The following is a 26,120-nucleotide window of genomic DNA, read 5'->3' as shown; positions in this document are numbered from 1 at the left end:
ATCCAGATCGAGTTTTAAAGTCTGTATTTCTCTATCGATGTCCATGTATGAAATATCTGGCCTAACGGCGGCACAGAGGAAAAACTCGACTTGTTGCATTGCGTTTGGTGCAGCGAGGACGCCAGGTGATATTGATGAATATTGACTATCGATCCATCAGTATTAATATTCGATTATATTATTATTATCCGATTTGCAAAGGTCTTGACTGGGGGCAAACTATAAGTGAAACAACGGCGCCACACACACACACACTTCTATATAAACACACATACTAATTGACTGAGACGGAGAGAAAAGAGGAAGGAACTTATAAGGAAGTGTAGGAAGGGTGTAAGGAGATGAAAGAAAGAAGAAAGGAAAGGAGAAACTCGGACTGGAGTCGTTCCCTGAATTAATTGATCGGCATACCTATCGACAGGAAACCTCGACTGCTAACCAAATAGGGTTAGATAGTTCATTGTATGTGCTTAGTTGTATATTATTAAGCGTAAAGATGTTTCAGACATCAGAAGAATACTGGCGTTTCTGAAGCTCATGTTGGCTTCTATTTAAAAAAAGGGAAAGTTTCTCATTGTGAGGTGTATGCAGAGACTAAAGACCTAGCTCTAACGGTCATCATTGTTCATTGGAATTACAGTGTTTCCTCGGTTTTCTTGATCTGAACATTTTAGTGACAGCAGTGTGTGTGTTACTCGCCTACAAGATTCTATACACAGAAATACTATTCTTATTGTCAGCTTTCAAGGAGCTGGATTGCCGGGTTTTTAACAAATCTTCGAATCTCTTTTTCAATATTTTAAAGAACCCGTGGATCCAATGCCATCCTTTAAAACTTATGGACACTTTCAAGTAACAGAGAAGGATTGCAAGAAGTGTGAAAAGACAACAACAACATCACGTCCTCCGGGGTACCTTGGATAAAAGTTGACGCCGAGAAAGAGGGATGAAGAACTGGGTGGCAAACATAAAGTTAACTAACCGTACTATGCAGGACCCGTTTACCTCCGTGTCACCGCTGCACCTACTCCCCCAACCGCCGATGACTTGTACTGGTGAACCACCCTGTCAGCCAGTATCCATCAAGGAATTTAGTACCTCCGATGCCGCCTTACCCCAGATCCAAACCTTTTGCCTCTCACGGGTAGATTTTTTTTTTTTTGGTCAGAAAGCCCTCACTGGTTATTTGACATGTGTGAGAATAGAGGTAGAAAGCGGGTGTCTGAAAACTAGTTCGGGTATTACTTAAAGGACAGGTGGGTAGTAATTTCTTTTTCTAATGATTAAAGAAATGTCAGTGCCGGATAACATTGCCCCAAATCTGAGTAAATAAACCCATTCTGTTCTCGAGACAGGCACATAAAAACATCTCCATGCACAGAAAGAGGTCAACAATAAAGATGTCAGAATGGTGCGTGGATACCTTTAAGGTGTCAAGGCCTTAGACATTTGGGTTGCTGGGAACAGATGCAAATCAGGCATATTGAAGCCTCGCGATTTTGACTTGTTATTGTATGTGATGTTTTTTAGGTGCGTATCTGGAGAACAGAAGAAGAAGAATGCTTGACAAGATTTAAGGGGCATTATTTCCAGCACATAATCATTAAAAAAACTGAGCATCACACTAGTCCTTTAACTAATACTCGAACTAGTTTTTGGAAGCCTTCTTCCCTCCTGCTCAACCAACCATGAAAGCTCTCCGGCAATAGAAAAATATTTTTTACAATCTACTTGTTTTCTAACATCCCAACTTGTCAACACAGCTGACTACACCAGCCACTGAGTGGGTTTTTTTTTTTTGAGTACGACACGGTTGACTGTACGACACGGACTGCTGCCTTCTATGGACATGAGTCTGTGCTTTTTATTTACCCCTGAGCTTTACCTTTATTAGTTATCCCGGTATGTCACAAACGCGCGCGAACATATGCAAGCATGTTTGTGTGTATAGGATGTGTGTAGACATTCATAAATGATGTATTAGGAAAAAATATTTGTTATTATATAGTCTGTCTCGTCTAGAAACTTTTTAACTGTAAGTATATATTTTACAAACTCCAAACAGTTGTTTTGCTCTGATTTTCATAGGAGCAGATCATATTTTTTCGTGCACCTAATTACGAAGAAAAAAAAAAGGATTGTGGTGACTCAGAGAACAACAGTGCCAGGCAGGCTTGGAATGTACACTGCAGGGAAATAACAGCTTGAGCAGAATAATTTTTAAGCAGATAATTTTGTATGGCCGGCAGACGATGTTAATAAATATAAAAATGGCCCTTAGAGGAAAAAAGGTTCCCCACCCCGGTTTAAAGGTAAACTAAGTGATGTCATGAGAGTAGAGAGAGTAATGATCTCCACCAGGTCCTTCAATTTGATAAAAAATCCATTATTTCTGTTATCACTGAGCATACGTGTGAACTTTACTTTTCCTAAGTTAAAATTATCCTACGAAACTGATTCGTCGCTTGTAACAGCCTTCCCAAATAATTTTTTTTTTGTTTATGCAAACAGATTTGCTGACTTTTTGTATTTAAAAATGTATGTGCGATTTTCGTGAAGCATTGTCAAACTTTGCAGTTGCTAATTTATGAGTTAGTCAATTTCATCAACAAATTTCTTGATTTATTAATTTTGGTCATCTCGTCTAGGGATCTTCGCGAAATAATTAAGAAGTGCTACAAACACTGACTCCATTATTAAAAGTGACTCTCGACAAAAAAGAGAACTGAAAGGTAAAATGCTGGTTTTTAAAAAGCACTCACATCTCCACTTTCTGAAAAGCTTTTAATCCGTCAGTTCAAGTCGGCTTTTGTCGCTAGTCCGAGTAGCTTCTTGCCTCTTGTCAACCGTACATCTCTTCCACCACGCTTACAAGAGCCTTGGTTTCCTCGAGTTGCGAGGGGAAGTCGGGTCTGCACGAGCTCTCCTCTCCAAGAACGTGATCCCTACGTGATTTTTACGTGATTCTCACGCGCTAGACGCCATTGTCTTGAGCAATTCTATTGACACGACGGCATGCACTCTGCTCCCACTGCTGCAGGAAGACGTTTGCTCTCACAACAGTAGTGCGAATAGGAACGTTCCCAGCGGGATCTTGAGGACAGTCCGATTTAACGATGACAGACTTCCTCGCCCCACCTGCTCGGTCTTAGAAAAAAAAAAAAGTAGTAAATATTCCTGCATGTGAGGAATAGAACCTACCAGATAGATGGATGTTCCACCTTATCATACACTACCACCTTTATCCAGTAAAGTAACCCACTAACCCTGTGACAGTTATGTACATAAAATCTTAAAGAAAGAAATATTAGGACCATGCATGCAGCCGATCAATTACAGTTCCTCACGAGTCAATCACAATGATCTGTGTCTGGCTGTCTGTCCGAAGGTCCATAAAATGGCAGATTTTTATCAATCCATACGCTTAATGGTCAAATTTCCTGTTTATTCCGGAAGACTTGGGATGTGTCCCTTTTGTCATACTCAGGCTGCTGATGCAAGATGTCCAGGCGAAAAAAAGTGTCAAAAACTGAGACTCCCTTCTAAATCCTCTCGCGAGAAAATTTTATATTGATTGACTCTCTTGTCGAGAATTCTGTCAGATGGCGGACTCGAGAAGGTTCAGGTCCGTGTCGTTAAACTAAGGCTTCCAGTAACACTTCTAAAGGTAGAGTTCAGGGTTCAGTTTTTTGCTCACTCCGTGTGTGTGTGTGTGTTGTGTTGTGCTTGTGTGTGTGTGTGAAGGCAAAGATAGGTTGCAAATCCGTGTCCAATCAGCTGGTGGTCGGAGATTCGTCGAAGCTACTAGTGTCTGGGTCCTTTCAGTACCTCGCCGGACTGGGGATGGTCAAAGAGCCCAAAGAAAGAAGGACCGACCCTACTTTCCTAACCCCCACCCCATCCCATTTCCTTACTTTCCTGTCAAGTCTCTGGCCGCCAGGCAGGCAGGCAGGCAGGCGTCCACGTGATGGCAGGTGAAGGGTTAAGATGCAAGAGAAGAGCCCAGCGCCGGAGCCGGCAAAAAGTTATTGAACACCGCCAGTGTTTGAGGTGCGTCAAATCGTAATGAACTTTCGAAAATCGATCAGGCTTCTGGGACCGAGAGAGGGACGTGACGGGCTCTGCAAAATTGGACTGGATTTATTCCCGCTGCAGCTGTCGCCAATTGCCGTCAGGGGGCGCGCTTGTTCCCCTGTCTCGTGGTCGGCGCCATATTGTTTCTACAATCGGAGGTTAAGCATTGAAGTGCAGCTCGGGGGCGGCTAATGAGAAAGTTGATGCCGGAGGAAGGGGAAAGGGTGGTTCGGAGGGTTGGAGGGGTTAAAACGACGGGGGGAAAATGGGAAGGTGGATGACGACTGAAAGACACCACACAATCTGTATGGATTCATTGCGAGGTTGCACGCTCAATTTAAGGTAGATGAAGGGGGAGGAACGGGGAGAAGTGATCTGATGAAGGAAGACTGAGCAGGGCAGGACTAATCGAATGCCTTCGACCCACCACCACTACCACCACACACTCACACCCTCTTTGTGCTAGTTCCATTCTTCGACAACATGAAACTTAGTTTTATTTTGTTTCTTTACAGTACTTGCCGAGGTGTTGTGACTAAAAAATAATTTTACTCTCACTTAGAATATACTTCTTCAGAATTTTCTTTAAAACGTATGTTCTTGTGAACAGAACCGTTAAGCTGGAATCGCCTCCCCTTGGTCTTGTTAAATATAAAGACCCCCGGCTTATTTTTTTCAGCTGAACACTGCAAGAAATTGTTTTCTTAAACAGGAAGCTTGCCGAAATCTTCATAATCGATGGAAAGTCCTGCGTAAGAACGACACTTTGATTTCTTTCATCCAGTCAGGGACTGACAGCAACTAAAGTATTTAAATAAGTACGAAGGGGAAATAACAATGACAGGGCACAGGGTTATCTCTCCTACCTACCCCCGAACAGGAAGTAACGATTCGCCTGAGACGGAGAGATAGATTTCTGTCCATGGTGGAGCCCATCGTTTCTCCGGGGCGACAACTTTTTGGCGAAAAAAAAAGTGTTCGTGGAAAATCTGTCGCCATTGCGGAAATCCGCACCAATTCTGTGAAGCACACTCGGAGAAAATTAGGTTGTTATCTGAGATTAATTCTCGAACATTTAGAAACCTTGAAGTTGTACGGTAGAACACTTCTGTAATTCTTCGTGAGGGTGTGGAACTGGCAGGAAAACTATGAAAGAAATGTTCACCATGTGATTTTGTTCATGCTTTACAGGTGCTGCTCGAGACAGTGATGGGAGAGAGAAAAAGAGAGTGTGTATCCGGGGCTGATAGGTGTGTGTGTGAGTCTGTGGATGTCAGTGTGCTGATCTGTGGGTGAGAAACAGACTTCCCAACATCAGCATAGTTTTCTAGTTCACGCGTATCTCCAGTAATAAAATGTATCAGATGAGTTGTCCGGCTGGTGTAAGTCTGGTTCTAGTTCGCATACATCGGCAGAACAATAATGTCAGGCTGAGCTCCACTGTGGGACCTGCTAGTGATGCTGACACTGATCCCAAACTAACAGTCTCTGGCTAGCTCTGCTTGAAGCTGACTAGCCGCCATTTTACTACTCAACATTAGGTATGCTTTGCCGCTGCATTTTCGTATTTTTCATGAACTATCAACGATGCATGCTCTTCGTTTTCTCTTCTTGAACTTCTTTAGTTCTTTGATTTCAAAACCGATGTACATGTATGTGTTTATCTATTTGTGTTCTACGCTGGTTTATTACCGATATTACGAGTGGTAAGTGGCGGTTCCTTTATTAAATTATAGTTACAGACCGGTAATGGCTGACCGAGTCTGTAAGTGCGATAAAGGGAGGGTCCTGTCGAAACCATAAGCCACAGTGTTGTCCATAGGAATGGGAATCCCATGGGAATCCCATGGGAAACGTCCCATGGGATGGGATGGGATGGGACAGCACACATTTGTATTTCCCATGGTAGTCGATACTTGATATTGTAAAATAAATTTACGCTGAAATTTGCAGTTGCGTAAGTAAATTATTGGAAAAATGAACATAGATTTCCACTGCTAAAAGCAAGTGCGAAAATTGTTTTGGCCGTACCAGCAGTCTTGTCCATAGGGATGTTATTACCATAGGAATCCCATGGGAAACGTCCCATGGGATGGGACGGGATGGGACAGGCATAAATTGCCATGGGATAGGATGGGACGGGATAGAAAAATATGTCCCATGGACAACCCTGATAAGCCACTTCCTCCGGCAGATCCATCCTCCAATCTCGAGGCGGCTCACCCCGTCTGTAACTCAATCGAGGCTCGCTAAAGATGGCTGCTGCATTCTTGATGTTGTGTGAAGCAGAAAGAAATCTTTACTGAGTATTTCGAGAAAGAACCAATCCTATTGACTCATGAGAGGAGTTAGCACTCTACCAGCGGTTAAGATTTCACCGTCATGACATCTTGGAGATCGTTGATGATAGAAAAGCGGACTTAGTAATTACGAAGCAGTGTCACACCGACAATGCAAGTGTCTTGCTCTTCGTTCTTATGCAACAGGTGCCTTTCAAAATGTGTGTGTGCCGATCTAGCATATTTTAGCTAAATTGTATTACATAGAAAGCAAAGTTATGCAGTACAAATATTGTAATTTTACCTACTGACTATGACTTCATAGCTTTTCTATTTATTTTTCTCACAAACTCTTTGGTTGTTTTCAGTCAATCTGAGAGGTTTCCTAGTCACTCTACTCGACACTGATGTTGCTGCCTCGTTAAATGCAATTTGCCAAACAACTGAAACTCATGGAAACATCAAAAATACAAACAGGGCCGTGATTAGGGGCACGCAGACGAGGCATCTGCCTAAGGACCACGCGGGGGGTAAGAACGGGCCTGAAGACAAAATTTCTTTACTTACCGAACCAACGAAGTGCAGCTTAACTCAGCTTAAGAAAAGATGGCAAAGAATTAAATGTTCTCCGATGGTTGAAAATCCGCGCTTGCTACGATTTTTTTTTTTTTCTGGTTTCGTATGCTCACTCACGGATTTCCCAAGGCATCCCCCTATGTTGGAAGTGTCAAGGACGCGTATGCAAATGTCGAGGGTCCTCGAGTGCTACGGTTATAGGAGCGACATGACCTGCACGCCAGCTGCACACCTGACGGCCGGCCAACTAAAGGGAGGTCAGGGGTTTAGAGATGCGTAAAATACCCGCGTGACAAGACCTCGGCCCCTGCATTATAACTAGACCCTCATTCTCTCTCTCTACCTTTCCCCAATCCCGTCTCGCCCTCACCCTCTACCTTCATCTGCCAACTTTTCTGTTCACTCGTGTCACATTACTATCACCGTCAGCACGCATATGTTTATTTATTTGTATATTATGATTATTGCTTGAACCTGCTCCCTTCAACCCTCATTCCTCAGGCTGACATGCACTTTGCAAGATGTCAAAGCCGATCCTCACAATAACATGCGAGTTGGCATTGTTCTCAATGATTCCTTTGCCTGTCTGTCGCTAGACGACACGTCGCGTGCACCTGACCACAACCGCTTGAAAGATGATTTTCCTCCCGTGTAGAAAAGGCTGGGCAAAAAAAGATTGCTAATTGTTGCAAGTTCAAAAGCGAATGGAGAAAAGCCACTCCTTTGTCCGTGTACTCCGGTCACTATTCAGGGATCCTGTCCGTGACGCTTTTTATGCTTCGTTACACCTCGAATTTGTATTACTGGACTGCTGGAAGACGATTTTTTTTCCAGTTAACTACTAAAACGAGGCATGAGACGACACAGCTTCCGGTTTAGTCACATTCTTTGTTTAGGCTCGCCAAGACTAGCAGCGGAGAACTTCGCAAGAAGCTAAACGTTGGTCTCGGCAAACAAACAGCAATCCACCTACACACGTCCATGGTTACACAACTAGGCTTGATTACCTGTATACAGACTGACCTGTATTCACCTTCCTTTTGTACTGTCAGGCCATATAGCCGCGGCAGGAAACAATACACTAACACGATCCTACAACCTCTCTCTCACACACACACAAGCTTACTTTAACACACACCATGCAGAAAGAAAACTTGCCAAAAAAACTAAGCGCGGACTGATATGAATAACTTTTATTAACATGACACACGGACTATTTTGATAAGCTTGTTGACACTAGGGGCTTGGGGGACAAGTGACTGAGGAATTCGTTGCTTCTATCATTCGTAGAGTAGAAAATAATGAAGTATAACAGACACATACATATATGCAACCATCGTCAACTGACAGGCTCTAGACGGGATATTTCAGTTGATGAGACTTAAAGGCTTCATAAATATTTTCAATACACAGTTTACGGGAAAAAAGTTCTCTTTATTTTAAAATTTTCTTTTTTTAATGTAGATACAGTGCAGTCATGCACCTGATCAGAGAGAGAGGTGGGGGAGAGAGTTGGTGATAATGATTCTTCAGCCTCCTGACGACTATTACTTTAACACTACGGGTGGATCGTCTGCTGTCAAACTTGAGAACATACCATGTGTATCTATCGTACATCATCTGTACTGTCGTAAGGTATAATAAATATAAATACTTTGGGAATTCTAACTGGTGCAATAAAATCAAACAGTGTTCATTCGTTACCTTTCAATTTATTAATAAAACTGAGTGCGCGTGCGTATATGCGTTAGTGCATGTGTGTGTGTGTGGGAGGGTGAACAGCTGTTGATAATTATGTAACAAGATATAATATATATACACCGTTTTTTCGAGCCTCACAAAAGTTGGCAGGAATGTTAATGTCGACAAGATGTGGTCAAGGACTGAGACTGTTAGTGTATGAGAGGACGACAAACAGGGAGAGAAGTAAGAAAGGAGAGAGTTGATCGTGTGACGACTTCGCTGGAAATGTCGAGTCCAGTCATCGACCAAAATCTGCCTACCTGTCAAGCTAAGGAAGGATATTAATAATGCAAGTATTTTCGTGTTTGTTGTGGTGACGTGGGCACGAGTAAGCTTGACTCGAACGAAGGAAGCTGAAAATAAAATCACACCTGGAAGAGTAAACGGCAGAAATCATCTCAGGCAAAGCCATGGACCCTGGATAATTTTGTACAAGTAGTAATACTTTGGCTTGGAAGGCTAGACCAGAGATCAGCAATATGTTTGTGTGATCTCTTGCTAGACGAGATATTCTCTTGCTAGACGAGATATTCTCTTGCTAGACGAGATATGAGGAGAAGACTCAGAAGGTGGGGGAGATGATGTTAGGCACGAAAGGCGAAGGTAGCTGCCTCAACCATGGAGTGTTCCTTCTGAACCCGTATCTGCCATTGTAGCTTGTTACTGGTTTGACGCCTTGCATGAACTGCGCATGTCCGTTGATTGTCTCGTGAGAGTGGCCTGTCAGAACAAGAAAGTAAAGGAAAACAATCATACCTCATAGCAATGACATTTTAACTATAAGAACTGTCCTAGAGTGGAGACAAAATAATCTTCGTCGCCTCGTTCATTTTCTGTATCAATGTTCCAAGAAATTAGTTTTCCTTTACAGGAATGGGTTTCTCCGTTCTGGCAGAAATTTTGAGTCCAAAATATTGTGACACATTCGATTGAGACTATGCCATTTGTATCATGTGATTGAGGCTTCATCGTTAGATGAAGTTCAGTCATCTGGTTTTCGACGTCTTCGGGATCGAGCTGTACCCGGACCTTAATCGTGTAATAATAATAATAATAATAATAATAATAATAATAATATAAAAAAGTGTGATTTATGTAGGATATGACTACTTCTAGATGAAAGATGACAATGTACCTGCTCCAACTTTATTCCGGAGTGACAGGTACTGGAATCCTGCCCCGTGTGTGTAAAAGGCATCCATCACTGGACCATCAATAGAGCTGCCACCATTATCCTGCAGACAAAATATATTATCGTGTAGATACCGTACCATGTGAATAGGGACAGTCGAGCACATTGTAAAGAAACTGTCAGAGTTTTTACCCACATATGTATTGATGCATTTTGTGACATAAAGGTTGAGTAATAAGCATTTGATGAAAGAGTTTTGTCCATGTGTTTTGCATTGATCTCTTATTCTATCTAGCTTTTTTTATTCTTATTATAACATATAAGGACATTAAAATGGGGATTGAAACATAGAGCACAAGTGTAAGTACACATACCCTTAATTCTAATTGGTTACCTTGACGACCCCTCTCCACCTTCATCCATGAAGTTACTATCGACGAGAAATGAGTGCACCCCAAGACAAGATCTGAACCTGACAAGACCTACATTCTAGTCCAACACTTCTGTCGAGAGTTTTACCACCGCGTTGCCAGACCAACCCTCCCCCTGGTGGCCACACACCACTAATCTTTAGCTCAGACCAGTGGTCGATGTGAAGAGGGCGATTGTTACCGGTGTGTTCTGCCGGTCTCCAGGCCGGGTACCACCTCGGGTAGCAAGCTTGCTTTTTGACTGGGTCTTGCAATACCGGTTCCGGAGACCGAAAGGAATTTTGTCGACGGCGGTATGAAAATTTAATTAACTCTGCCTTAATGAGATGGCTTAGGTGCAGAAGTGTGTCAGGTATTGACCTAGCGTCGATTTTCTTGCTACCCGTGTTAAAAACTCGCAAGCTAAGGGGGTGGAATGGAGGAAGTAACAGGAAACTCTCTTAACACAGTTGAATGATTTTTGCTTGGTTGTGTGTTCCGCTTCAAAGCTTTCACTTACTCAAACAGCCACAAACAGAGCTGTGGCCTAAGGACGCCAGACTGGTAGAACAACTCTTGGGTTCATCAAAGCCGACATGGACAAAGCGGCCCACTTCATAATCACTGAAAATTCAGATTTCTGACAAACATGTTCTCAAGAACCCGAAAAAAAAAAATAAAGTTTCCATTGTTCTCCATGTGTTAGCTTTTAGTTAAGTGTCTTAATGTTCAAGGTGAAGCAGCCTGTAGACATTTTTTAGATAAACAAGACTGAAGTCCCGATAGCCTCAGCTAATTTGCAGAAGAAAAAAAATGTCTGCGCTTCGTTAACCAACCATACTATACTGCCTCGTGGCCGCGTCTGAACATCTTTATGTCTGCACACACACACACACAAGCACGCATGCACGCAAAAACATCAACCGTCTTCAATCGATCGTCACGGGTATGTTTCTGGACAAAGCAACAACCTCCACACTCATCGCTGCCTCATCCACACCTCCTCGTCACCCAAGTTTAGGTCGGAGCCGCATGGTCGTGTCTGGTCTGCGTGCGTGCGTGTATTGGTGTTTCCTTTTTAAAAAAAAAAAAAAAGTCACTCAGGAGAAGATTCCTTTCCTCTACCGCAGTTATGGAAAACGGCCGGCCCGCCAACGAAACCGAAGATTTCAATAAATCTACCAGCTTTTTTCATAGTGACATATATGTATATTAAATGAATAATAATAAGAAGAAAGTAAATTTTAAAGGGCAATCGAGGAACGTCCATTACTGGATAAACAAGACCCACACGAGCACACGATAGGACAGACAAGTATGGGGCGCATGTCATCTCTTTTTGATGTCACGATCGGTTTTCTTTTGGTATTCTGGTTCTGCCCCTCCTCAGTATCCCTGCTTCTCATCCAAAATCCCCTGTTGTTAGAAAGCTATTCTTAAGAATTTCGCCGGTTACTGTATTTTCCCCTCCGCCCACCCACACACAATATATATAAGGACATCATCAGGTACATGAACGTTCTAGTAAAGTAAACCAAAACAGAAAAAGAGACTGTTTGCATCTTCCTCGGCTGCCTCACCTGACCAGTCTTGTTCAGCGTCCTGTCCACGCCGTAGAAGGTGAAGTACTGGTCCACGTGCTTGTCCCTCTGCGAGTTGTAGGGTGGGATGACGGGGCCGAGCTTAGGGTTCACCTTTGAGTAGTCGCACGAGATGCTGCTGGTGGCCTTGCAGTCCAGAACAAACGACTTTTCCTTAACCCTCAGCTCCCCGGGTGGCGGGGTAGGGGGCGTGCGGTAGATCTTGTTCTGCCGACCCTTCGGTTGCCGGGGAGACTTGGAGCCTGATTCAGCCATTGCGGCCTCTTGTTGTCCAAGCTGCAAGTGTCTAGCTAATCCTGGAGGACGAACAAGAACAAAGATGACTCAAACGGAGAATTCTTGAACTTTAAGAGGAAAAAAAAGTAGATGTAGGAGAGCTAGCTTGGTAACAGGATGTTGATTAAAATTCTGACAATGATAAGCGTTTTCAATACTCCAGCTGCTTTATAAGTGATTACAATAGCCAAGCCAGCGTTTTCAATAGCACAACCTGCTCTTTAGGAGTTTTCAGTAGCACAGTCTGCTCTCAATGTACCCAAGTGCAAGCAAGACTGGAGGAGCTGTTGTACGAAGTTGTGAATCGATATCGATTGAGGATATAGGGGTGGTATAGACAAGGAGTGTACTTTAGGGTGTCGAGCGAGAACTTGTGACAGCAAAATTTTTCTTAATGGCTGCCTTCCGTTTGTCAGTCCAGTAAATGAGAACAGTGATTCTCCTCCCTTAACGAAACTATGACTGGACAAAAACTGTGAGGTGGCTTTATATACGAAGATGTATATGAAAAATATTAGATTATAGTTTGAGGTTTGTTAGAAGCTTTGCCTTCATATAGGACGATTGGTATAGAAAAGTGTCTTTATACAGGACAGGTTATTAGAAGGTGTGTCTCCCAACGGGTAAAGAGAAGGCGGGGGGGATTTGTGTTTTACACCGAACCAGCAACTCAGACTATATCACGGAAAAGCATCCAGCCCTATAAATAATGCCACATGCAGAGAAATAACAGCTTCCCCGAGACGAGATTTGAACCCAGGACAGCCAATCTCCACTGTATTGGTGTCAGTGGCTAACCGTTGCGCCACCGGACCTTCCTTCGAACAGGACAAGGGTTGTTAGAAGATGTGTCACCGTACAGGACAAGGATTATTAGGTGAGTTTCCATACAGGAGACGGATTGTTACATTTCCTTACAGGAAAAGGCGTGTTTCAGGAGATGTGACTCGAAGCTGACAAAGATTAATATAAGATGTGTCTCCATCTAGAAAACGAATCACTAAGGCGATGTGTCTCAAAGCATGACAGGGATTATCAAAGGGTTTTTTTAAGTCGACTGTCACACATCAGGATTCCGGACACAAGAAAGACAATATCTTGAAAGTCATTCTTGACGCACAAGGTAGCCATGATTTTATCACAGCATTACAAATCCTTTGTTAATAATTAATACTACTGTCATTAGCAATAAACAATTTTCGCAGTGCAAGCTAGGATATATTCTTACAGTCCCTTGAAACACGAACAGCGCAGACTTGAATGTCTTTCAAACGGCTTTGAAAGGTTGCATGGAGTTTTAAAAAGAATTTTCAATTAAGTCTGGAAAAGAAGCAAACGCCAGTTTGGGGATGTCGGTGTTATTGATGCCTACCTTGACACCTTGCACATGACCCTGTCGTATATCGCTAGCTGCTTGCGCTGTTCTACAGACAGATGGAGTGGGTCTAACGAGGACAAAATAAATACAGTATAAAATGTATAATGACTTGTGCTATTGTCAGAAGTAAGCTCAGCAAAGTACTGTTCCAAAGCAGCACAAAAATATCAACAAGACGAACTGCTTGTAACCAGTGTGTCGCACACAAGCCCGGCTTTTGTGTCAATCGACAGGGTCAGTGAGGGGTAAGCGGTTGAACGGGTGTTCTTGCCCAGAATAAACCACCCAGGACGTGCTTGCTCGAAGCTTCCGTTTAGACGAATAAAACTCGACATGAGACATTTTGGCTTGTGTGAAATAACTTTTCTCTCTCTCTCTGATATACACACACAACGCACACACACACGTGTGTCTTTGCGTGTGTTGGAGAGTTCGCGTGTGCGTGCGAGCGCGTATCCGTGTGTGTGTGAGAGAGGGCATATGCAATCTCGGGTGTCCATTAGTGAGTGCATACTTCTTTCTGACTACTTGTGGGGTCGGTGTCTTTCATTTCTTTGTTGCATGCTTGTGTATGTACGCCTGTAGGTGTTGTTAAGTGGTAGTGAAAATTGTCTCCATAAGGAGTGTAGCTGAACTAATTGTGCAACATAGCAAACAGCCCCATGGAGAGAAGAGATAAGGAACTCATATAAGACAACAAGTGTGAACGTCACTATAAATTAGAAGGAAGACTGTGATTAAAGTATTCAATGTTGTAGCTTGTTACTGAGCCCCATATACCCATTAACGATTTCATGTATGTGTGTGTCTGTGTCTGCGTGTGTGTGTGTTCAATACATTTCCTAGCGAGGAACAGATGGCGTTCTCCGCTGACTGAATAAAGTGTGATAAACCTGCCGGTTGATCTCCAAGTCTTTGGGGCCAGGCTTCAAAAGCTGGTGTTTGAATCGATATCTAATGTACATTGTTTTTTGATAAGATGAGATTTCCTTCGAGAAAGAAACTGGTCAGCTCGTGTACATAAGAACACTGCCAGTCAGAATAAAAGTCTTGTCCCTGCCTTGGCTTTTAGAAAACTATATTTTGTGTGTATGTGAGTTTGTGTGTGTGTGTGCGCGCGCGCGCGTGTACCTGTGTGTGTGATGTATGATGAGTATGGGTGTCTAGAGGTGGGGTAGGGGTGGTGTCACACCGCAGGCTGAGCAACAGTAAGATTCTTGCCACATCTGAAACCTATTCACCTGTGAGATTACCTGCTCCCCTTCATCTTTAGCAATACCTTTATTATGTCAGGCATACTTCTTCCATTCTACTTCCCTGAACGAAAGCACCCCCTGCCGCCTGTCAAGAACATTTATTGCAAGCTGCTCATAGTTCTTAACGAAGTATACGCTCCGCTTGGCACGTCTCCTCGCATGAAGACTTGCACACTAATGACACGCTTGAAGGTACACGTGTACCATGCATGGCTGCGCTCTCTCTAGCAAGAACCAGCTAATATTTCTGGTGTTTGATAGATATACAGATCTTATTGGTGTCATAAGAGGCACGCACGCACTTCTCTCTCGAGTGCGGTGGATAGAAAACTTACTAGAGAACTTCACCTTACCTCCTCTCCTCCACGGCGCTTTCTCTCTCGTCTTTCTTGCTCCCCTCCGTGAGGCAGTAGTTATTGTTTTAAATCTCAGGCTTAGCTGCTTGTTGGTTATCTTTTCCTAGCCGTGTATCCGTACCGTTACACTTTTTTTTAACTCCCCTTGTGCGTCGTCGCCATGAGTGGGGTTGCTAGGAGCAACTCATTACCCGACATTTCATTGGCTGAACTTTATTTAACTAATCGCTGCTAACGTTTCACAGCAGATTTTTTTTTTTGAACAAACAACAACAAAAAAAAGTTGGCACTCGTCCTAAAGTCGGCGTTATTATCTGGGAGGGACGTAAAGTATACCTACTGGCTTATCTTTGCACTCGATCGACGAGGACAAAGATTTTTAAGGCCTGCAAGCGAAGGGAAGGTATTTATGTAAAGAGTCGGATCGGCACACGCCTAGCTTTGCTCAGCAAGGGTCATGACCTCGGCGTTTCGATTACAGGTAGGCGTGTTAATTTTACCTGCGTTATTCAGGTGACGGCTCGACAATGTGCTAGGTGCTTGAAGGGGATTTTTTAAAAATTACTTTATTATGTGACCATCAAGTTAAAAAATAAAAACAGATGTCCGATACTTGCATATTTTCATAGGGAAGGATTTGTTTGACCGGTTGGCAAAGCAAAGCTTTATAAATGTTTACATTTTTAAATATCCGACAAGTTAGTACAATATACCTATGTTTTGCAAATATTTTTAAAACTACCATCGTGTAAAATCATTGCAAGACATAAACACAGTCACATTTAACATTTTTAACAGTCTGTGTCTGGTGACAAAACTCCTACAGAGATTGTGAGCCGAGATGGTGCGGGAGGAGTGAAGGTCACGTGACGTCACTAGGTGACTGCCCCCCCCTTCCCTCCCCTCAACGATCGCACGATTCCACCCGTTCCCCATGACCTTTCAAGTTCGTCTACCCTGCGTAACGCATTCTCTGTGTAGTTTGACATTAAATCTCTGTCCAAAAGTATATCAGTACTTGTCTCTAGTCTAATGACACCTTTCTTGGGTCAGTTGCTAGGTTAAAATTGTACCTCTGGCTAACGGCACAAGCATTGTGACCTGACGGTGTCAGCAAAGCCGAGTCACTATATATATACACTCTTGTCTGATTGTTTGCAACAGGATAAGGTCAGACTCAGACAGGTTGGGATTTTGCGACTATTTATAAAATATAGTGGTGTAAATACAGGTGTGAAATATCAGTTGTCACGACTACTGGAAATGTCGACGTTCCTGACACAGACCAGGTCAAAGGTTGCCGGCATTTTTGCGAACCAGACGCTCAAAATTAATTACCCAAAGTGCTCGCTCATTGTTGCCATAAATGATTTCCTTTAAATTGTTCTGTCGCCTAAAATACAGTTAAAATGATGACTCAATCATCATCGTGATGGAGACTCTTGACGTTATTTGCTGTTTATGGTTCGCGTGGTTCCGTGTGTTCGTGCGTGTGTGGCTGTGTGTGTGTCTTTCAGTCTGTCTTCTTAGCCATCAATCTCTTCGTTTCTCTTTCAATCCGTTTATCAATTATGTAAGCTATAATAAATCGATACTGATTTTATGGACTATTGTAGATATCAGTTTGCATGCGTGAAAGTGCCCGTAACTGTGATAAGGCGAACAGGTGCTATTTTCACTTTATTGTGCGAAGACCTGCCTCTAACATCCAAGTCCCTGCCCGCGTGTCACAGCATTACAAAAACGTTAGCAGATGTTAAAGAAAACTGCAGATGAATACAGATATAAATACTCAAGTCAAAACGACTCACTCTCAGTTATACTGCAATCATCCTTCTACTGGACAGAAAGCAGATGCTCGTTCGCTCACTGTATCGACGCCTTCCTCCTGAATGGTTAAAGGGAATGCACTCTGTACTTTTGCACATTAGGTGAGAGCTGTACATTACTTCCCTTTTCTGAAATTAGCAGCGGCTTTTCCTTACATTTCTTTCACTCTAGTACCTTTTGACAGTTTACATTGATGTGGAGCCATAAAACCAATAAAGGTAAGAAAATGTTTCACATGTCGAAATATCTAACTCAGAGCATTATCCACAATTAATTATAATTACCTGCAAATTACATGCGTAATTTATTTTATCTCTGCGGCCTCTCTTTATCACACACACACACAGAGTAATCAGCTTTCACCAAATTAGGCCAGATGAGCTGTTTATTATTTGGATAAATTTTTTTTTGCACGCGCAGTGTACTGGGACGTGCGTGAGCAGGACGTGCGGAGCTCACCAACACATAAAGCTGAAGTAAGTCAACAAGAACTGGGCACACCTCGCTCGAAATTGTAGATTATTGGCTTAGAATTTTGTCTGGAACTCGAATGTACACAATGTATGTCGAGTAATGAGCTATAATTGACTGAAGATGTTAGATTTACATGAACATGCAGAAGAATGTGATGAATATTTGAAAAAGAAATTGAGATGCAGAATATTCTACCTTTTTTATTTTATGAGTCCCTGATAGTAGCGTGGAAGATGGTCCCCTTGCCCAACCTCAGTGGTGGGACGCGAAGTGCTCACAAACGTAAGCAGCTAAGAATATTTACAAGGACTCTTTCTGACACAATAACATTTTAACCTCCAGAAAATACATGAAAATGAAAAAATATGACACGCATAAGCGTCTCAGCGCCATGTGTAATGGAGAATTATTTTGGCTAAAATTGGAATCTCCGGAAACAAATGATGATAATGATCTCGATAAGATAAGAACCCAAACGCCTTCTATGATACGATTATTTTAGATTATTTCTTTTGAATATGACCTAGAACACATTTTGATAGAGTTTCTCAGAGAGATTAAAGACTTTTTCCTCATCTTTACAGATGGCTACTGTGATGGATGTTTGAATTTTAGCGCAAGTTCGCGATAAGAATTAAAAAGAATCCCACTCTAAAATTTTTAAAGCTTTTCGCTGTCTGAAAGAATAATGAAAACACCTTGACCCAATGGTTTACCCTCTGACTTTTTAAGATGTCAGATAATAAAGTAAAAATAATATACTCAGAAGATTTCTTCACCACGTCTTTAATAAAGTCTTTGTAAGCAACACATAATATGAATAGTATGGATCTTATCCAAAGTATTGGTCTTAGGTAGTTATCTTTTGCTTACACAGAACTGGTGGAAAAAGCGTCTAATGTTACATTTCACTCTTAAACATTATCAGCAAGCTTTATAATGTACAGCAGTGGTATCAATATTTAACGTATTCATTAGTTATCATCCTTCTAATGGATGCGGACGATTTTGCCTTTAACTCTCCTGTTGACTTTAAACATAAAATCTGCTGTTTAAAAACGCTTTGTGGCAAATGTGGATTTACAGTTAACCTAAACCAAAGATACCAGTCTTTAAAAATTTGAAGTTTCATTAAGCACTGAGAGCATGGTGGAAATCAAATTACTATAAAATCTATTTGCAATAATCTAGGTTTTATCTTTTTATCTACATTAAAGTGTGTGACCATCTAGAAAGGCATTCAAGGGCTTTACGAGAATCAGGAGTTTTAAATTTAAAATTAAAGAACACACCAGAAAAAGCAATCGTTTAAAATATGTGAAAATAAAACCTATACTTCTGAATGCGTCGAAGATACGGGGAGGAAAGCAATACGAGGATTCAGAGAAAGGATTTATTAAACTTTGTAAATTAATTCTAAGTGTTGGATGGAACATTAAAAATGACATTGGTCTGGGTGAGTACTCAGGTTACAACCTTCATTTGCATTGAAAATCTGAGCCTACCAAACTCAAAATTTGCTGTGTAGCCATGGTTTCGGTTATATATGAGAACACAGGTACACAAGCCCACCTTGTGCCTTGAAGATTTAACCGTTTGCACTCGTTTTAACAAATAAATCTTGACTGCCAGTTGCGTGAAAGTGTGTTATGAAACCTGTATCATTTTCCGTTCATTTGCTATAAATATACAACCCTGTCACATCTCTATGTATTTTTTGTATTTTTTATCATAAATTCCCTTACCCTATTAATGCTTTCCTTTACTGTTTTATGTTATATATTTGTTTTATTTCCATTTCTTTTATTTGCTATTTTCTTTCTGCTGTTACAAAGAAAATGGGTTTTCCCATTTATTTATTTTTTTTAATTCAATTTGAAAGTAGGGCAATAATCATCAAAATTTCACCAGCCGTTAGAAACCAAACCTTTGTAATTTTTCGAGTAACTCGAAGTGGCTATTTGACCAAAACATCTTTCTGAAAATAAGTAATAATTCTAATAATAAAACTAAAGGTGGGGGAGGTTGATTGATTCAGAACCTTGGCGAGAGCGTGATTTTAAGTAGTTTCTGTACATCCTTCCGCCGAAAGTACGTTCTGCAGTGTTCGTCATCCTCTGCTCTGTATGGCGGAATGATATCACGAAATTTGGTGCGCATGCGATCTGTCATAACGGCATCGTTCACAAAATTCTCCCGACGACGGCTGAGTTCTTCCGAACTTGGAGTCACGTGACACTGCTTTTTGTTGAGCAGCGAGCGCATGGCTTTCTCCCTGTACAACTCCTGTTAATACAGAAAGAAATAAGCAGTGCTCCGTGAGATCTATGTCACGGACGATATAGAAAATTACAAAGACATTATTTCTTCATTCTTTTTCTGTCTTGCTCTATGTCTCCTCTAAGTCTTACCTACCTTTCTGTCTATCTGCCCTATTGTTTTGTCCTTTCTCAGAATACGCTTTGCTTCTAGAATTAATTAGAAGGAAAATTATTTAAAAACAAATGTGCAAGACAGACAGATCTTTATTATACTGATGTGTTAGAAGACCTCAAATGTGGCATATTAAGTAAGACAGGTCTTTTATTTTACTGACAGGGTAGAACTCCAGTTGCAGATTTTGTAAATTTAGTGTCTTTTAATGAGCTTACTCGACTATTTCAAAATAATTTTGCACTCTGGTTAGCCTTTAATATGATAGCTCTTAGGCAGACAGACCTTCATAAGAGAATTTCGCTCTGCAATGGCTTTTACTGCCGGCGACTCGAAATAGGAGACGGCGTACTTGTCCTTCATGGCATCGTAGGGTGGAATGATGGGTAGTTTGCGAGCTTCTTGGTACCTGGTGAACGCCACTGAGTCCAGCACAAAGTTCTTCTCTCTGGTTCTCCACCTGTCTAAGTTAACTGTGGCGGCCTTCTTGCGATTTATGGCATGCTTCGCCAAAGACATCGCTGAAACATTGTGTGGAGGTAATTATATAAACAACATTGTTATAAACACCAAGGATCGGTTCTACCAGGGATGCGTAAAATTATATATATATTATGTAGTGAACCTTATCTTACGTCTATGCCCGATCTTATCTAGCTTAGCCATCGCCGCTGTTGCTGTTGCGATCCTGATGTGGATATCTGGCGTGGAACTGACGTCGTTGGAGAGGGTGGTTTCCAAGCATTTTAAGTTGCTGACCTTTTCGACCTGTGCCCCGTTTGTGTAGATCTCTACCGTTGCAACGGATCATAAGTTTGCTCTTTTCAGTGCTGGTCTCCATTCCATGTGCTTTATAAATGTATGTCAGTCTCTTGATGAGGTCTTGCAGTTCTTTGTTAGTGTCTGATAACAAATATATTTTGTCTGCGAAGCCTGGTTGCAGATCGGCCTTCCACCAATTGAAATGGAAGAGAATTCAGGAAGAGTATATAACATAAATATTGCATGACTGTCAAGAGTACTGACCGTCAAGATTGCTGCAGAATAAAAATTTCTATCAAGCTTACATGACTATCAAGGATATTGTAATTATCGAGAGTCAAAATCGACTACTAAAAGTGTGTATCAACAATCCCGTAATAACTTTTAAAAAAAAAACTAGGTTGTATTACCAACAGTAACGTAGTACTGGCTGACGGTGTTCGATTTTGTAACTGCAAATTTGCGTCCTTTTCAGTCTTAAACAAATTTAAACAGGACAACACAACTGACAACCAAAATTCCGGTCACGTTTGATTCTGGTAATGATAACACTAAGTCTTGTCTATACGTACATGTATACAAATGTCGATGGTAGCTTTTTGCCTCCTGCTTTTGCTGCATCATGTCAGAATGCTAGTTCTTGGCCACGACATCGGGAATACGTCCAACGGAGAACAGCAAATGTTATACAACCGAGGACGCTTTTCCTCGCGATAACTCCACATACCCAAGGCGAGGACAAATGAAGAACACTGGCAATGTTTCGGGACCTCATCGTTCAACCTGTCGTCGCCAGCTTGTCGATTCGCTCTGCTACCCATATAAGGAAAACGGAGAAAAGAGCATTCACTCTAATCTACTGAACTATGACTTCAAAAGGCTCCAGGTTTCGATCTTCTCCTGCAAGGAGGCACCAAGTGGAAAACAAGGTTTACCTGACAATGAGGTGCCGAGCCGTGTCTGGAAGAGAGACTCGAAAGCGATTCACTTGGAAGCAATAGAGGGATTTAGGAGAAAATGGGTGGGATTATCAGCTTAGCCATGGGTCGAGCCTTGTTTTCACTGGCTGGATAACCTCAATAGAAAATTATGACGTAGACAGGGAGTAGCAGGGACGATCGTTCGTTAATGTCGGTTGCGGATTTTGAGAACAAGGGGTTGAAAGCCACAGTATTGTCACCCTTCAACAGTATATCGACTTCATTCAAAATGCAGTTGAAAACTTCGTGAACATTCATCGTGTTTCTGGACTGCCAGTGGAATTCAGAACTCTTTCTCTCTCTTTAAATGGCAGAAGTAAAGAAGACCACCGCTTATACGAAGAAATGCAATCCTAAAAGCAGATACTAAAAATTGGAATTTACCATTCGGTAACCCTTCGTAAATGGCAAAGGTCTGAATAAATGCTCTATACATGGCAACGAAAAAAACATCGTGAAAAAAAGCTCAAACAAATATTGTCATAGAATGGAGGCCTGGACTACCGAACCTTACTATATTTAACTGGGAGTTAATTTTTAATTTTTACTGGTACCTAAGAAAACACTTTAAAATATATTTTATTCCAGGAAGGAAGTTTCTTCTCACCTGTGTCGAATTCTTTATCATCCCACGATATTAATTTCATACAAATGCGGTGTTGTTTTGTTGTATTTTTCTAAGTGGCTGGGTTAAGTTCAATACAAAGATTTCCAAACTCCGGAACGAATTCCTACTTTCTATTCGTGAGATACGTATACATTCCTATCCCAACCACTGGCTGTCACTTCGACAACCTTAGCCCGTTCGTATTTCAACATGACCTCCCATGCACGTCGATGGTTGAAAGCTAGTTTCTTATGAATGGATGGAGCTTAAGATTTTGATAATTTCCATCTTATAACGAAGTGAACACTTTTTTAATGCTCCAGAGAAGAGATTTTTCCTTTTATTTCTTTTTTGTCTTTCTTTCTTTTTTCCCTTACTTTCTCTCGTCAAGTAGCCTGTGCAAGCGTTGATGTATTTCAGGAATGTTAGGTCGTCTACGTACGGAACGGAATGCAACCAATTTGCACTAGGGTCGATGTTGTTGCCATCATGACAAATCACAACATGTCGTCTTCAATCATACAACGGCCACAGCACGTCTCGAGTAATGACTCAAGCAATTTCCTGCTTGGATACTCTGTGAGTACATTTACGTACTTGAGTTACTGGGGAATAAGTCATGGGACGGTACCGTTACTGTCACGTTTACCTGGCTTGAGAGGTGAACATACCTGAAGGCGTATCCTGGAGTGCTAATCTCGCTGCTGCTGCGATAGAACTACCTTCAACATCATGCGTTTAATTGGATGAGTATGCGAAAGTATGATCCCAAATCCGCGAACGAACAGTCGATCGGAAGGACAAATTGGCAGACACCTACGCAGAAACGTCAAACTTGGAGACACTTATATTTACACAGAAAATGTCTCCAGCTAGCATAGAAAGCAATTAACCCTGGAAGAATAGTCCACAAGAAATGAAAATCAATTAAGCCTTGGCAGTATGAAGGATGAATAAAGGGCACAACTACCAGGTACAAAGCTACTGCCCACCTCCTCACTAGCAATTCGCACTTGAGATCTTCGTAACTTCTTCGAAAGCTTCCTAATTATCGTGGTCTAGACCTAATCCTCAAACAGTTTTATTATGTTCTACCTTATCCTTTCGTTCTAACAAGACTGTAATTATTCTTAGTTTTCTTTGTTTCTGCTGCAGAAACTCGCATACAGTAATTTTTAACTTTTTAGTTCGGCAACCCCCATCGTACCTGCTATATGAGCGCTCCCTTGGTCATCAGCCGGTGAGAACAGCCTGAATGATAGATGAGAGACCCCGGCAACCGATACGTCGAGATCGATACAATGACTACCACCTGAGGCAGAAGGCGTGACCACCAAGTCTATCGTGCGCGAGAGCTTGATACCTTGAACATGAGATCGTCTGCGCAATCTCGTAAAGATGTTGGGGGTAAGTCAGGCTATTTGGACACCAGGTTGGCTTTGAGAAGTCATCAACGGATCGGTTGCAGGCTGCCACTGTGTCACTACCAGTTCCTAACGCACGACGTATGAACAATATGGCGTACTACCAAAGATACTGGACACTTAATAGTATTTATTATCTTTGGTACCACCATGCATGACGTCAGTCCTGCAGGCGTTGCGCCGAAGCGGTCCACAACGAGCCTTGGGAACGCATAAGCATGGTAAGTCATTGTGCTTTAAAAAAAAAAATGAAAAGTTCGAGGAGTCGGGGAAAGGGGTGCTTAAGATGGATATATGACAGTTACTACAACTACAACGGTGGCAATTATAAAACCGCGACTGTGACGCTGACTGGTTCCCCCCACGTGCGTCAAACGCTGTCACTTCCTGGCCTAGTCGCATGAAGGTTCGTATCGCTTTTCCCTGTATAAATTATATTTACATGTGGAAATGAGATTAAAACGACCATGGACGTGTATGGGTGCACTGCTGTCTGCCGAGACCATCGCTTAGCCTTTTGCGAAGTTCTCCGCTGTTAGTCTCGGCGAGCCTAAATAATGTGACTAAGCCGGAAGCTTTGTATACACCTGCCTCGTTTTAGTAGTTAACTGGGAAAAAAGTCGTCTGCCAGCAGTCCAGTAATACAAGTTCGTGAAACGACTGTGCAGGCTGGCCCAAATGTGTAAAAGCTTTCACGAGTGCGAAATTATTTCAAAGGTGCGTGTGTGTGCTTAGAAGATTCATTAAAAGATACAAATTCCCAAATTCTAAAATCGAGCAAACAAAAGTATATTCCATCATCGAGATTCAAGCTTTTTAACATTGTAGTTTTTGCCTAGGATTTTGGAAAGTGGTCAAAACTTCTTTTCACGTGATTTCTTAAATAATGGCTCGCTGATTCAAACGTTCTAATCAGCATACTCTCAAAACCATTGCATTGGCTGCGGTCTTCCTTGAAATCAAAAGTACGAATTTAGTTCAATTCACGCGAATGTTTTCTTAGTAATCAGCGCTTGTTTCTAAACACTTTCTCAGGGATCGGGCTGCGGCCTCTTTAAGTTCTCGGAGATCTATTTCTCGTGAACTGTGTAAACAGTCTTCTGCGGACTAATCTCAACAAAATGGTCTGCCAGATCCTTCTTCAATTTTCTGATAATTACTAACCGCATTTTAGTAAAATAATCAACAATGCCGAAATAATATGCTCGTAGCCTTAAAAGTATCATGTTTGATCAATGTCTTCCCACATGAAGTTGTTAAAACCTTTATTTTCGGGATCAACTGTCCTTATTTTTTAGACATGGCCTATCTCGGGAAATCTCAGAAATCTTGAAATATTTTCGATGATTCGAAAGGGAATATCACTTTAGCTTTTGCTACTCCTCCAGGAGCACAGGGTGTAAAGTCACGCAATTTTTTTATGTGATTGCTCTTAAAATCCAGATTCAGAAATGAAAGGTCTGGCATCAGTGTGTCTCTATTAACCATGCATAAGGAGGTTTTGACCCTTAGTACAAATCATTGGAATTAACATTGCGGAAAGACGAGAATATTCAGAACTTACAACAGTAAGACAGATGAGATTTGTTTTTAATGTTCTTTTCTTTACATTTTTCTTAAATGATTTTTAATCCGTACTTACCCCACTAAACACTGGGTGTTACAAAGCAGCAGATCTAATCTTGTTATTCTCTGTCACTGCTTATATGCTGACTTAGCTGCACTGGCCCGCCATGGACTAACATTTAATACAATCAAAACTAATTTGTACCTGCGGTTTTGTTTTTTGTTTTGTTTTGTTTTTTTAATGAATTTTTTGGTTTATTTGAAGTTATTGCATCTCGAAGAAGACACTGCTCAAGCCGGGTTCTTGGTAAGTTTTCTCGATTATAGATCCAAGAACACAACAAGCAAGTGGAGTTATTCGGCTGCAACAAATGCGCAAGACTTTCCTACAAAATTAAAAAACCAACTTACCCTTAGTTCCAGAAAGAGACTTGCCACGGTACACCATTTAGTGACGAGATATGAAGCGGATCATGACGATGAACTGGTATTTCCACTGTACACTGACCACTTGGATTGCATTGCAATAACACTTTTCGCTCCGACTTTCTCCCAGATAAAAGTTGACATGCAATTACTCCTGGCCCATAAATCCTTTCTGCCGTTTTATCGGGTTAACGAGTCTTGTGATTAGCGGCAGCTACATGGCAGCGATTCATGTTGGATTAATCACCGCGGCATGTGTCTGCATGTGCGGTGTGCATGCTGACATTGTGACACCGCACGCTGCAACAAAACGACAGGCGTTAGCCACAGACAACTCGCCGCGTGAACAGCCCCACTGCGGGTTATCTGCCCCAGCTCTTGAACCAGCCCTGTATTGCTACAAGAAAGAAACATGAGTGCATGTGTTTGTGTAAGAGAGAGAGAGCAGTCCCTATTATCCTCTCGGTGGTGTACGGTAATCAGTTTTGACAATTGCCATCTTCAAGTCACTGAACTGAGCTCACTACATTACACTGC

At 41.8% G+C, this 26,120-nt stretch overlaps 2 protein-coding genes across 5 annotated transcripts; both read right to left on the bottom strand.

Annotated features, from left to right (window-relative positions):
• Positions 1–8,104: 8,104 nt before the first annotated feature.
• Positions 8,105–15,266, bottom strand: LOC112556124 (uncharacterized protein C17orf98-like). 2 transcript variants are annotated; one of them, XM_025224823.1, is made up of 4 exons: positions 15,074–15,266; positions 11,795–12,111; positions 9,808–9,907; positions 8,105–9,392 (listed from the first exon to the last, which is right to left on the bottom strand). In XM_025224823.1, exons 2-4 carry the CDS (start codon positions 12,068–12,070, stop codon positions 9,235–9,237), a joined length of 534 nt encoding a protein of 177 aa, XP_025080608.1. In that variant the 5' UTR covers positions 12,071–12,111; positions 15,074–15,266; the 3' UTR covers positions 8,105–9,234. The 2 variants fall into 2 exon arrangements, with proteins under 2 accessions (XP_025080608.1, XP_025080607.1); XM_025224822.1 differs by having other exon boundaries at positions 15,079–15,264.
• A 2,900-nt stretch (positions 15,267–18,166) lies between these two features.
• Positions 18,167–25,997, bottom strand: LOC112556388. Of its 3 annotated transcripts, none has more exons than XM_025225355.1 (3): positions 25,569–25,997; positions 20,104–20,339; positions 18,167–19,671 (listed from the first exon to the last, which is right to left on the bottom strand). In XM_025225355.1, the coding sequence occupies exons 1-3, from the start codon at positions 25,603–25,605 to the stop codon at positions 19,420–19,422; spliced, it is 525 nt and encodes a 174-aa protein (XP_025081140.1). In that variant the 5' UTR covers positions 25,606–25,997; the 3' UTR covers positions 18,167–19,419. The 3 variants fall into 3 exon arrangements, with proteins under 3 accessions (XP_025081140.1, XP_025081141.1, XP_025081139.1); XM_025225356.1 differs by lacking the exon at positions 25,569–25,997 and adding an exon at positions 25,234–25,491; XM_025225354.1 differs by lacking the exon at positions 25,569–25,997 and adding an exon at positions 21,153–21,307.
• Positions 25,998–26,120: the final 123 nt, after the last annotated feature.

The sequence above is a fragment of the Pomacea canaliculata genome, linkage group LG2 (genome assembly GCF_003073045.1).
Source record: "Pomacea canaliculata isolate SZHN2017 linkage group LG2, ASM307304v1, whole genome shotgun sequence".
Taxonomy (NCBI): Eukaryota; Metazoa; Mollusca; class Gastropoda; order Architaenioglossa; family Ampullariidae; genus Pomacea; species Pomacea canaliculata.
The sequence above is the reverse complement of the archived record's forward strand: the minus strand, read 5'-3'. Positions and strand labels throughout refer to the sequence as shown.

Bases quoted from the DNA above. Each gene is read 5' to 3' on its own strand.
- LOC112556124 (XM_025224823.1), bottom strand. From the start codon at position 12,070: ATGGCTGAATCAGGCTCCAAGTCTCCCCGGCAACCGAAGGGTCGGCAG. The intron at 9,908-11,794 runs GTGAGGCAGCCG...TTTTGTCTGCAG, and splicing joins CGCTGAACAAGACTGGTCAG to GATAATGGTGGCAGCTCTAT. The intron at 9,393-9,807 runs GTACATTGTCAT...TTGTTCTGACAG, and splicing joins CCGGAATAAAGTTGGAGCAG to GCCACTCTCACGAGACAATC.
- LOC112556388 (XM_025225354.1), bottom strand. From the start codon at position 21,204: ATGATGCAGCAAAAGCAGGAGGCAAAAAGCTACCATCGACATTTGTAT. The intron at 20,340-21,152 runs GTACGTATAGAC...ACAATGTTTCAG, and splicing joins CCATCGACATTTGTATACAT to CGATGTCTTTGGCGAAGCAT. The intron at 19,672-20,103 runs GTCTGTCTGCCT...CTGTATTAACAG, and splicing joins AGCGAAATTCTCTTATGAAG to GAGTTGTACAGGGAGAAAGC.